A 13,277-nucleotide genomic window follows, 5' to 3' on the forward strand; every position below is an offset into this window, starting at 1 on the left:
TAATTTACCTCAATAACACTCTGAGGTCGGTTATGTAATAAGTCTTACATTCAGCAAATAGCAGCCGGGTTCACATGCAAATTAAAAGACAGGAGTGCAGGACATGTGTATGAAGAGAAGAGAAAAAGCAGTGGAGCAGTGATGGAGAGGACCGTTAATAAAATCTGTGTAGCAAGGGAAGAGATGCGTATAAATCTATATTAACAGAATAACAGATGAAATGTTTTGAATCTAACAGTTTGTGGGTCTGATTCTTATCCCAGTGTGAGTTTTTGCTGTAGATGAATGTATTTAGCATGCTGGTTCTTGCAGTGATTGTCGACTAGTATTCTTTTTTTCCCCCCATTTCTGTTGATAATTTCCATGAAAGGTAGAGATGGGGGCATTTTATATTTTCAGACCAGCATCATTTGAAAATGCTATTAGTGCCGCATCAGACACGGCACTTATAACTTGCGGAAAGGTTATCATTGTATCACAGCATGTTGTGGGCGGAGATGTCGTTATGTAAGCTCTCATAAGAGAGATTAATTAACTTATTTGCCAGGTGCATTTTAATTAGTGCATTAGTATGAGGATGCTAACAACACATATGAAGAGGGAAGATGAGAAGAGTGAAATGTGGAGTTCTTATGTGACATAAATACAAAAAAAAAGAAAAACTGTGATGCAACATGGTGAAGGACAGTGGAGGCTTACTATTTGTTCAAGTTGATACAGATACAAATGTAGATGAATATTATTGATCCCCAGGGGAAATTCACTTTCATATCCTCCTGAGACCCAGCAATGCATTTTTGTCCTCTGTAGGGGACCAAAGTTTGACAATTTTACCTAAAAAAAATGCTGTCCATTACATTAAAAACAAATAAATAAGAAGAATAATTAAAAAAATGTATTTGAATAAACTGTTGTATTATGCAGTTTCCAATTAAAACAATTGTTTAATGTAAAAAACCTAAGGATTTTCACTTTCCTGGGTCTCAGGAGGTTAATCAGCTCAATAAAATGAACAGTAAGAAATAGCCAATCATTACACTGAGGTGTTAACCCTTTACAGGGCGCTCATAGAGATACTCTCAAGTTAAAATTTTCAACCTCTGTGTGTTATTGCAGGACATAAAAAGACATTATTTTTGTGAAATTTTTAAAATTTTTGTATTGTCATGTACAAAATCAAGATAGGTGAATTTAGCATATTTGGTTTCTTGCCTATAAGTGGCAAAACAAAAAAAAAACAAAAAATGAGTAAAACACACAAGAAGTATACATGTAATGTGAAAGGAACATGTATTTTAGAACATTAGAACATCACTTTTAGAACATTCCAACAACATAAGTGCTGACCCAGACACATTACACTGGGTTACAAAAAAATGTTTTTTGCAAGTTGTCTAGGTTTTTTCAACTGAATTAGGACCATTTTGCACTGCTAAATCCAAAAATGACATCTGTTTTTCTCAATCAGGTCAGGTTTTTTTGCTAATTTGATTTTGAAAAATTTGATCTTCTCATAAAATATAATAATTAATACCAAAATAAGATTGGTAAGCACACTTTATGAAACTTGTGACTTGATTCCTGTTAGGTACAATGGTGTATTCACCGCAGATGTAGCAGAATATGTCAGGCTTATTTTTGCAAGATCTTCTAGTCGAAGCCATTTCATTCACCTGTAATATTAAAAAAAACATTAATCATAAATTGGCAAAAGTAAAATCTTCAGAACTCGTTTTTTGCAAGAAATATGAAAGAATTTTGTATCATATGATGTGAAAATGCCCATAAATGTAAGCAAAAATGTTAAAAAGCCAATATGTAGCATAGTTCAGAAAGTTGACCTGATTGAGCAAAATTAATGTGATTTTTGGATTCAACACACCAAAATTATCCTAAATCCGCTCAAAAAACTTAAACAATAAATTTGTTGTTGACCAGTGTTATCGTTTGAACATCATTCCTTACATTAGTACCATTATATCATGGTACCTAACAAAGCAGGTACACTCTTTGTTCATGCAGAGGTGGACCTTACAGACCCTGTGGACCACATTGGACTGATTTTTGCCTAATTGTCCTCACTGTAACTGTTGCTGTCACTGTCTTGTAATGTATGCAGAAATTACTGACTAAAAATAGTCACTTGCCCGATAAAGGGTTAAAGAAAATAGTGTTAAAAAATAAGATAAAAACAAAGATAGACTGAATCATTAGACTGAGGTGTTGTTGACTCTGATGGCAGTGGACATGAAGGATCTTTAATACCTCTCAGTCTTGCATCTTAATGTTAATCTTGTTCAATCCTCATGACTTCAAAATGTTTGGTTTATGATGCGTTTACTGGCAGTAGGAATATTACTCACAGTATGTTTTGTTTAGTTTGGGCTTTCGCTGTACCGTAGATTCACTCATTTGTAATCATCTCCAAAAAATTTAAACTATAGGTTGGTGTTTTTCACACATTGTGCATAATGTCTTTATGAGTCATACCAAGCACATCTCATAAACATAAAAAAGACGTATTGCGCAGGTTTGTGTTGTGTTTGTAACAGCATTGTCTACTACAATGTATTCTTGATAATTCCACTGTATTGCCTCCATTCAGATCATTGTTATTATAGCCATAATAGCAGCAATCACTTTCTGTTCCAAACTAATTCAGATATGGATTCACAGAAAACCAAATAAATACAACCAAATAGCACTGTTTCACAAATTGCTCTTTGTGTTTGTGCTCTTTGCTCTCCATTCCAAGCATGAAATACTCCGCTTTGGGCCATTTGTTGCTTGCTGTAGCATCCCATGAAGCTTTTTATATGATGTGTGGTCTTGAATATTCACTTACACCATACCCAGTGGAGGGGGGATGGGGAGGAGGGACTTGTTCCCATGGTGACCACCAGTTACATAACAGTGGGTACCTACTATAGCTAAGCCATTAGCAAATGATAGATAAGGACACAGAGGGAGATGATAAACAGAAATTATTTCCCTGCCCATTTACATTTGGAAAACACTGTAACATAAATTGGATCCAAATGCTATTAAAAGTGTTCAGCTTGAATGAGAATATGAGCAATGCATCATAAAACATTATAAACATGGCTTTAAAATAGTCCATTTTGTGTATGGGTTTGCTGGCATAGAGTGTATTTATATGTCACTCATTGCAGTATTCCAATTAACATGCAACACAAATGTAAGTGCAGCTCTTTTATGCTCTATATAACCTCTTTCCCTATTTTGAGACCAAGTAAATAAATATAACCCACTGCAAATCAGTCTTAGCAGACAGAGGCCAAACATTCTTATGTCAACAAAATGAGCCAAAGTCTTCAGAGTTTGCCTAGATTTTTTAAAGCTGCTTACAAATCTACAAATAATGATGTTATAATAGACTTAAAATAATAAACTGTGCAAGTAGTTTCACTCTTAAAATGCCAAAAACAATCTTGTTCGTCTGTGTATTATTATTATTATTATTATTATTATTATTATTATTACTATTTGTAGTAGTAGTAGTAGTAAAACCATGGTTTTAATTTGTTACAGGTTAAATCTAGCTCAATATCACACTGACTATATTATGAAGACAAAGTTAAATGTATTCTCTTGAAATAATATTACATTTCTGGATAAATTAATATAGTAGTGGAAAAAATTATTAGACCACTCTTGTTTTCTTCAATTTCTTGTTCATTTTAATGCCTGGTACAACTAAAGGTACATTTGTTTGGACAAATATAATGATTACAACAAAAATAACTCATAAGAGTTTAATTTCAGAGCTGATATCTATCCATTTTCCATGGTTTTCTTGATAATAACCAAAATCACTTCAGTTCTTACATCAATAATTATGTCATTGTACTGCCAAAAACAGTGCTTTAAGGCATTCCATGTTTTCTTTTCTGTCTGTTTTAGTCACATGATACACACAGGAGTTAGTACTTGATTGCATAACCATTGTTTTTGATCAAATTTTTGGTCTAATAATTTTTTCCGTGACTGTACATGGTTGACAAGATAATTTCCTTTATATAAAGAAAACAGCAACTAATTTCCCAGAAACAGCGCTTTTTTTTTTTTACTTGGAGTCCTTTTTTGTAGTGTATTGACTAAACAATAAGTTGAATCAACACTATTAGCCCTTACCTCCCTTCTGAATCACATGAATGTATTTAAGGTAAATGGTTTTAGTTTGATTTTCGGGCCCCTAGGGGCACATTTCTATGTTGGATATCACAAATTCTGTTTGTTGTTGGCTCAGCACTAGCAGTTCTGCAGCCCTGACAAAGATCATTACACCAGGCACAAGTTTGTTTTAACATCATAGCTTTGTCAGGAGTTTCTGAGAGTGGATAAATGTTTTCATCAATTCATGTATTTGCCAAGTTGCAAGGATGCAGCAGATTATAAGTGAGTTTGTCAGCATTGAAGATTGTCAGCCCTTTTTTTTCCCACAGCGAAAACACATTCTCAGGCAGTCATGCTGAATATAGGAACTGAACCAACAATAGAACATATAGATCATCCTCATCTACTGTAATAACACTGGCAGACGGACAGAGATGCAAAGAGAGCAGTAGTGGTAGGACTCTAAATTTAGCCCCCCCCCCTGCTTGTGAGCTAAATACCAATGACAACAGACAAACTGACACCCACCCACTCATTCAGTCGCTCAGTCGGGCTCAGGCTACAGCCCCCTCCGTGCCCACTCGCCCACCCTCCCCATGAAGAGCTCCAGTGCTTTGGAGCGCGAGCACCCACACAGGTTACACCACCCAGTCTGACCCTGTCTCCTCTCACCTTTCTGACTTCCTACTCTGAAGAGACAGCCACAACTCCAGACCCCCCTCAGAGTCCTTCAGGACAGGTAAGCCATCACATGAGCCTCTCCACAGGTGTGCCATGGATTCACTGTCCAGTTCTAATGTCACACTTTAAAACAAGCATGCACTGCATTTTCCAGGCTCATTAAAAACTAATTCATAGTCAATGTGTACATATTTATTTTTATTGTTTGTTTTTTCTGTTTGATATATCCTGATTTTAATGCACATAAAGTTTAATTTTTCAGACCAGTTCGGTAAAAACTTAATTGGAAAGTGAAATTATAGAATCTAAGAGTAAACAGTGCAAAGATGTCTTTTATGTGGTGAGCCAAAACTAATTATTTTCAACATAATTTGCATGCTAAAAAGATTCCCGCTTTTGCAGAACTGTTCCTTTGTACCATTTGGTTTCCTGAAAAGTTCTCTGGACCAGGATGAAACATTTGTGTTGTGTTGACTGAGTGTTTGGTGTAAAGTTTCTGCTGTGCTTTTTTTTTTTTTTTTCCACGTCTTCCTCACGTGTTTGCTGTGACAGCACTGTGTTCTCTATCTGTCTGTGTCCTTTCAGCCCACTTGGGTAATTTCAAACATATTGATTCCCAGACCCCCTGACACAGCTGGTTGCCATGTCTGAAGAGCATGTGCTTGGCGTTTAACAGCCCAAGGTTATTTAAAGGGATGTGCTAACTTTGCCCTTTTCACTGCCCCAATAAATTCTATCAGCTTCTGTCGGTCTTTGTGCATGTTATAGACGCCCCGTGTTGCTCAATACATTGGCCATCATGTAGCTGTGTCCTCTTTGTATTGTGTCTACTTGTGTATTTGAACAGGTTGTACTGATGTGTGCTGTCTCCTGTGACTTTATGCCTCGCCCTTGTCTCCTTAGGGGCAACCATGTCACGGTTTTCCACCATGACAACCCAGGAGAGGAAAATGCAGGCAGCAGCCATCTGTAGAGAGGTTCTAGCTCAGGAAGGTATTGTTTCCTCTTGTTCTCTGATCTCTGTTGTATCTTCTCTCCCCCATAATTTACCCCTTTCAACCCCTGTCCCATATATACACACGGATATAACACCATTACTTTAATTCTAGACATATTAAATTCACTGTAAACACATGCACACATTCACTTTACAGAATGGGTCCAGTGCAGGACTTGCCAAACTTCCCTTTTACGACCCCAGCTATAAATAAGTAAATGAATACTTTTATGAGCCAAAGTAACTAATCCTTTTGTCGTTGTCCTCTGAACATGCTATTTCAGGGTGAGGACAACTGTCTACTCTGTTGGATAGGGAGGGTCTGAAGGCTACTGACAGCTGAAAGATATTCTGGCAAATTACGCGCTAACACTTCGATATAGGCCGGTGACATCTCCATGATCAGTATGCAGTAGCTAGCACGTGGCGCTAACCACAAAACAAGCAGCAGACATGAGTGGATTACGAGAGGAGATAATTCGTCATTCATCATATTGGCAGAAAAACCAAGTCAGCAATACATGTAGAGTGGCTTTTTTTTTTTTTTCTGCAGCAGGGGTTTTTCCTGTAGAATATTGTTTGTGTCCAAAGACATTTGACAGGTGGAAGCAGCATAGGGAACAGGCAAATAGATCTGTCTTGTCAGAAATCTGATCAGTGTACTAGTATATACTGCATACAGACAAAGCTCCTAAGTCTTTCCTTTGTCTTCTCCTGTCCAGATTTAGAGATGGATCTTGGGAAGAAAATGAATGTGCCTAAGGACATCATGCTGGAAGAGCTGTCTCTTGCCTCAAACCGGGGCTCCCGCCTCTTCAAAATGCGCCAGAGACGCTCAGAAAAATACACTTTTGAGAGCTTTCAGAATGAAACCAACACGCAGCTCAATGTAAGAAACTGAAGCAGGCGTGTGTGAGTGTATATGGAAAGTATTGTCCAGTATAAAGTTAATGGAAGAGCTACAAACAGGTGGCAAAACATTAGAAACATATGTTTTTTTATAGGCTGTACAATTCTTTTCAATGCAGAGCCATCCATTTACACCATGTCTCTATTCTCTATCATATAAAAAACACTTGCATAATACCTTACATCCTGACTGAGCTTTTGTGGGAAAGATTAAGTGCTTGAAGTGTTTATTTGACTCGTGCTGGAGACCGAGACATGGGTGCAGAATGGTACTTGTGAAAGTCTCACAGCTGGTCATAAGTAGCTTTATTAATGTCCCTTTGTGTATGTATGGGCAACAGGCCAATTCTGCATTTTCTTTTCCCAGCAGTACTTATCTTAGTCTGACCTGGTCACACGTAGCTAAGCAAATTATGTGCCGACGCTTTCACCAAAATTAAATCAAGATAAACTAACCAAGTTTCTGCCTGTTTGATCTAATTAATTATCAGCACTAGTTATATCCTTTTTCATGTAGTTGTTCAGTCGCCTTATGAACTTTACATTGCCCTCCCAAAGTAATTATTACACTCACTGGAAGTTCTTCTCCCAATCTTTGAAGTGAGAAGGACTTGCATATCTCGGGTTTGTTTATTGCTCAGGGCAACAGAGAGATTTTGTTTCAAGTTGTCAACATTTCCTGAGGAAGTCCTGGAGTAAATCATCATAAATATCTTGCAGTGGGATGAAAGCTGGATGCTTTTGCTGCAGCACATTTCTTCCTGGCCCCAAAAAACAATGTTTCTAATGCTGAGGAAACATGGGAGAAGTTTTCTTGCTTGTTGTTGTTTGAAAACATGCAAATTAGAGGTTCAAGCAGTGCATTGAGTCCAGATGAGTAATAAGAGCACTGGAATAAAGGAAATTTGCTTGCAGTAAAAAGCAACTATTCTAGCAAAGTGCTTTACAGTGCATGCATTTTAATAAGATAGTGTTTAAATCAGTGTTTTTCAAACTTGGGGACGGTACCCCACGTGGGGTCGCCTGGAATTCAAATGGGGTCGCCTGAAATTTCTAGTAACTGATAAAAAGAGAAAAATAAAAACTTACTAATAAACAATATATGGTGAGTTGACAGAGACAATCACAATACATAAAAGACATGACAAACTCTGAAGCTGAAACTGTTTATCTTTCAAATGTTCTTTGTGGTCAGTTTCAGATGCTGCAGCTCTTTCATAATTCATAGTTTGAGTTATTGTTTGTTCAGTATTAATTGTCAGCCTTATAATACAAGCTGGACTGACTGTACATATCCTGACCAAGGAAAATAAAATTCTCACTTTGTGCAGTAATCTACACCTGGCTTTTCTGCCTCTGTCCATAATAATATCATCATAACCTTTATTTAAACTTAGACATAAATTGAGGACACGACCTCTATTACAATATAGCCGAGACATTTGAAACATCCAATGGACATATCAGAAATACCGAAAAGTAAAAGTGACAAAGATGAATTAAAAACAGAGAACTCTACCTAAAAACAGGAGCAGCTGGAGGTAAAATAAGATGGAATTATGGATGTAAAACACAAAATATTTGAAATATACAATGCCTTTATTAGAAGTACCAATATACATTAATTAATATACATTATATAGCCTAAATGTCATCTAAAATTAACGTTAGCAAACTATTACATGATTAACAACAAATTAATTTTAGCAAAAAAACAAAAGGCTCCGTTTTGAATGTCTGGGGTCGTCAGAAATTTGTGGAAAATGAAAATGGGGTCACGAGCCAAAAAAATGTTGAGAACCACTGGTTTAAACCTATAAAGAAAAGTAACTCTAATGTATACAGTAAATTTCTGTTTTGTGATGCCTCTGTCTTTCTGTTAGAGTGCAGCCATTTCTCAAACTGAGAACGGTAATGCCACAGATGGACAAAGTGGTGAGAACAACTTGGGCGACGACCAGGCACCTAAGGAGGCATCCAGCACACCAGACACAGAAATGGTGCCAAATCCAGACAGTATCGCCCCAGGTGGGTAACACTGGTGACACTGATAGTGCATTTTAAACCACTGGAGCTGTAATTATGTCTAAAGTTGGATCTGCAAAGCAAGTACCATCCGATGACCTTTTTGTTATTTCTCAATTTTTAGGCTTCATTGATGTGATCTATTTATATTCTGTTGTGTTTGGTTGTGTTATTTTTAATATACATTAGGAATACATCAAATGTGTAGACGATGTTGATGTGTTCTCATAGCAGTGGATCTGCAGTCTTTTGCGAAGGATTTCAGTCATTTCTCATTATTGTATGCTTACTCAAGCTTTGATCATGTAGGCAAACATTTTTTCATGCCCGGAATCTGCTGAGCCTCAGGCAGAATATGATTACACATTTGTCTCTTTATTGTTCCACTCACTGCCTGTCTCCTTTCTTTGTCTTTTATCCTTCTATCATGCATTCCATCGTCCCACTCTTTGCTTCAAGTCCACTCCTCCACATTCCCTCTTACACTCCACCTCTCCTTGTTCCAATCTGCTTTGACCATCTTCTTAAAAATTGTTGAGTTTTACCCAAGGGAAGTGTTTCCTGTTTGCCTCTCGTGCCACCAATACTATCAGCTTAGTTAGCGCTCACATCCACCCTCGTGTCTCAGTTCTGCACAGTTGACACAAACCTGATTTGAGGATGAGTTTGTCTGGTGGGGTGTTATTTCTGGAGCTTAGGACCGGCTGCAGCCCTTCGGTGTCTGAATGAAGTCACTCCAGCTGTAGCAGAAATCAGGCCAAAGTGCATTAGGTATCAAATGTGAGAACTCTTAAAATAGCCCACTAGTCTATCTGGGAGATCATGTTTCATGTTCTGGACTGGAAAAAATTTTAGCTACTGTGACATAAGAGACCACAAAATATGCTTAAGATGTAGAGATATTTAGCTGTGTTTTTAACTTTATGGAAACTTTGTCAAAATGTTCTTATGTGTGCATTTGAGTCGTTCTATGACACAGAGAAAAAGCAAAACATATTATACAAACTGGGCTGGTGTCTTTCTTTCTCTTTCCGAGGCTTTTTTGGATCCTTTCATCTCCACAGATTATACAGAGCTGGGTGTATGACAGTCCTTTCCCACAAAAATATCAACACAGCCAAAACGTTCAGTTGCAAGAACAATATTCCGTGGCCTCAGAAAATCTTTTGCACAGTGTTTTGTAACAGATTCCCCCTAAAACTGTAAACTTCCCTGCAGGTCTGTTTGGACTCTCCTGCTTCCTCCACAGGGCAAAAGCATAAACTCAGGAAGGGGGATTGTTCATTGTGAGAGGCTAGGACGTGACACAACGCCCCGTGTTATGTAATGCTTGCAGCTTGCAAGACCCCCTGAGTGAAGCGCTGGGTTTGAAGGATAGTGCTTTGGATAGGCCTCTGCCATCAACACACATACCCTAAGCTGGGAGACATACATGCAGCCTTGCACATACAGACACACACATATGCACAGAGGGAGGCTGCCCAGTGTTTTGTTTGTACTGTGAACTTTAACAAAGAATAATGGGCTGAAGAAGAAATATGGAGGATATTTTAATGGAGTGCATTTAAGTTTATATCAACTTTTGTTTAGCTTTTTAACCCATAAAGATCCAAACATCCTCTGTTGACGAAAAGTTTTTACTGATCTAAGATGTTAAATAACTTCTGATCCACTAATCCTATCAATCCATGCAAATAATTGGTGTAAAATACAGTTTTTCATCTTTTCATGGTCATCAGATATGACCCATTTGGACATTCGGAGGCTCTGAAGTGAACATGGAAATGCTGTTATCTTCAACAACACTGATTCACCTGTAAAACCCATGGAGTTTGATCAATGACGGTGAATGGAGACACTGGGTTTATATTCAGTTAATGATAGATTTGCTTAAAATGTCAGTTTTTCTCCAGTGTTCAGTGTTTCTGATATAAAAACACTCAACTTTAATCTGAGCTTTTATGGACATCTACATGATCAGGAAATTAAATAAAAGAAAATACTTGATTTTCACTGAAAAAATGCAGAATACAGAGGATAATATTACAATAAATGGTGATAAGTTAAAAAAAATAAAAGGTTAAATAGAAAGAAAAATTCATTTGGGAACTGACACAAAAGTCACACTGGGTCTTTATTGGTTAATATACTCACTCATTTTTATGTTATTCCACGTAATGAAAAGCAATGTTGACAATAAGGAGCTCAAAATTAGATTGTTTATATCAAAGAAAAATAAAGGGAAAATTTAAGGATATATATTTTCAGAACTGTCATTGCCTGTGTTGCGTAACCCACCCAGGCTATGGAGGTCCTTTGAAAGACATCCCTCCGGAGAAGTTCAACAGAACGGCTGTGCCAAAGTCCTACCATTCGCCTTGGGAGCAGGCGATCATCAACGACCCCACTCTGGCTGACACTCTCATCTGCAGCATGCCTGAGCCAGCAGCCCAGCCCGACCGACCCGGATACAAAAGTTTCAACAGGTAAAGTACATTAATTTTAGTTGTAAAATATTAGAAAATGCACAGTTTATAACAGGCAAACATGTCTTTAAGCATAAGTCTGTGTTACACCCAAACAATTATTTTCCTTAGTAATTTAACTCATGTAGTAATGTAGTCAGATGGTATTATGTACTCATACTCAAGTATTGCACAGATTTGAGGTACTTGAGTATTTTCATTTCATAGAGTTGATCGTTTAAGTCTATTTTAATAAACACAAGGAAATACTTATTTCTTCACAACATTTTATTTCACCTCCACTATTTTTCACATCACTCTACATATGTTAAAAAATGTGTGATTATGATCCCCCTTATGTTTTTAGAAAATTCTGCTGCCTCTTAAATAAACTGTTTAAATAGCCTCTTGAATTTGCAGTAAAATGCATTTTCACAAATGCATCTTTTTCAGCTCATGAAAACTTCACTTTTTAGCCATAATGTGGCTCTAATAGTAAACTGCTACAAGCATATGATGATGATGATCATAGATTAAAATAACAACAGCATAGTAGAAGTTGTTAAAATGAGCTAAGCAAAAAATGCAACATATTCTTTTAAGCTGGAAAGTGTATCATCAAAAGGTTGAAAAAAAGGTTGTTTTTTATTAGGTTGACAATTTCTCTAAAGACCCAAACATCCACTGTCAACCAAAACCATCTACTTTTGTAAAACGTTTAATACCTGTTGATCCATTAATCCTATCAATCCATGCAAATAATTGGCTTAAATTGCAGTTTTTCATCTTTTCATGGTCATCAGATATGACCCATTTGGACATTCAGAGGCTCCGTAGTGAATGCAAGAACGCCTCATCTTCTATAACATTGATTCCTCAGTGAAACCCATGGAGTTGGATCAATGACAGTGGATGGAAACACTGGGTTTATATTCAGTTAAGGATAAATTTGCTGAAAAAGTTACTTTTCCTTCAGTTTTCTCTGTTTTTGATGTAATAACCCTCAAGTTTACTCAGCTTTTATGAACACCAACATGATAAGTAAATTAAATGTGGAAAAATACCTGATTGTCACTGAAAAAAATACAAAATACAGAGGATAATATTACAATAAATGGTAATAAATCACTTGAGGAAAGTTAAATATAGAGAAAAATTCATTTGGGAACTGACACAAAAGTAACACTGGGTCCTAATGGGTTGAATATATATGGTTCTCACAGGACAGTACTGATACAAACAATTGCATCCATTACAGTCATTAAAAAGAGCTCAGCCTTAAACATCCACCACTGTAAAATACAACATATTAATCCAGGAATAAAATGAATCCAATATGTACTACAAGAACATGGGCCATTTTACTATGCAATGACTACTTTTACTTTTTGTTTAAGACTATTTTCAAGTACTTTTACTGAGCAATTTGTACATAACCGCCCTTGTTCAAGTCTTGTTTTCAATTAGTTGCATCACTTCAATTGTCACTACAGTCCCTCTCATTAGCACATGACAGCTTCTGTTAACACTGCCAGTCTGTCACCTTCAGGGTGGCAACCCCGTTCGGTGGCTTCGGAAAAGCACCCAGACCTGCTCCTATCAAGACCCTCCCAGTGGAAGCCCTCCCCGACTACCCTGAGCTCCAGGGAGATGGGGCAGCAACGACACGACCCTCCTTCAACAGATCTGCTCTGGGGTGGGTGTCAGCGGGGGGTTCCACCTCCCTCCCTGTTGTTTCCCTTGAGTCCATGCTCATCCCTGAGTCAGAAGACCTCTGAACCCATAATGAAGTCACACAGAGATGCGGTCTACTTAGTTGCTGCACCCAGGGTTAATGTGGGAGGGGTAACGTTTGGGTCAGAACAGAGTCAGGGTGACAGAAAGTGTCCCGGTGGGTGTCACTGCTTCAGTTAACATGTAAGCCTCATCCATTGATTTTCCAGCGATGCAATTCTTGTACAGCAGGCAGAAGCACAACTGCAACAAACAATTTGTTATATATGAATGTATTTTATCTTACAGACATAATTTCCTCTCAATTAAATGAGATATAACAAATCCTA

At 37.4% G+C, this 13,277-nt stretch overlaps 1 protein-coding gene across 1 annotated transcript; it reads left to right on the forward strand.

Moving 5' to 3' along the window:
• Positions 1-4,658: 4,658 nt before the first annotated feature.
• Positions 4,659-13,277, forward strand: myoz2a (myozenin 2a). Its single transcript, XM_030161660.1, has 6 exons — positions 4,659-4,876; positions 5,722-5,811; positions 6,538-6,704; positions 8,608-8,752; positions 11,052-11,235; positions 12,764-13,277. The coding sequence occupies exons 2-6, from the start codon at positions 5,730-5,732 to the stop codon at positions 12,990-12,992; spliced, it is 807 nt and encodes a 268-aa protein (XP_030017520.1). The 5' UTR covers positions 4,659-4,876; positions 5,722-5,729; the 3' UTR covers positions 12,993-13,277.

Source organism: Sphaeramia orbicularis, chromosome 18 (assembly GCF_902148855.1).
Source record: "Sphaeramia orbicularis chromosome 18, fSphaOr1.1, whole genome shotgun sequence".
In the NCBI taxonomy this organism is placed as follows: domain Eukaryota; kingdom Metazoa; phylum Chordata; class Actinopteri; order Kurtiformes; family Apogonidae; genus Sphaeramia; species Sphaeramia orbicularis.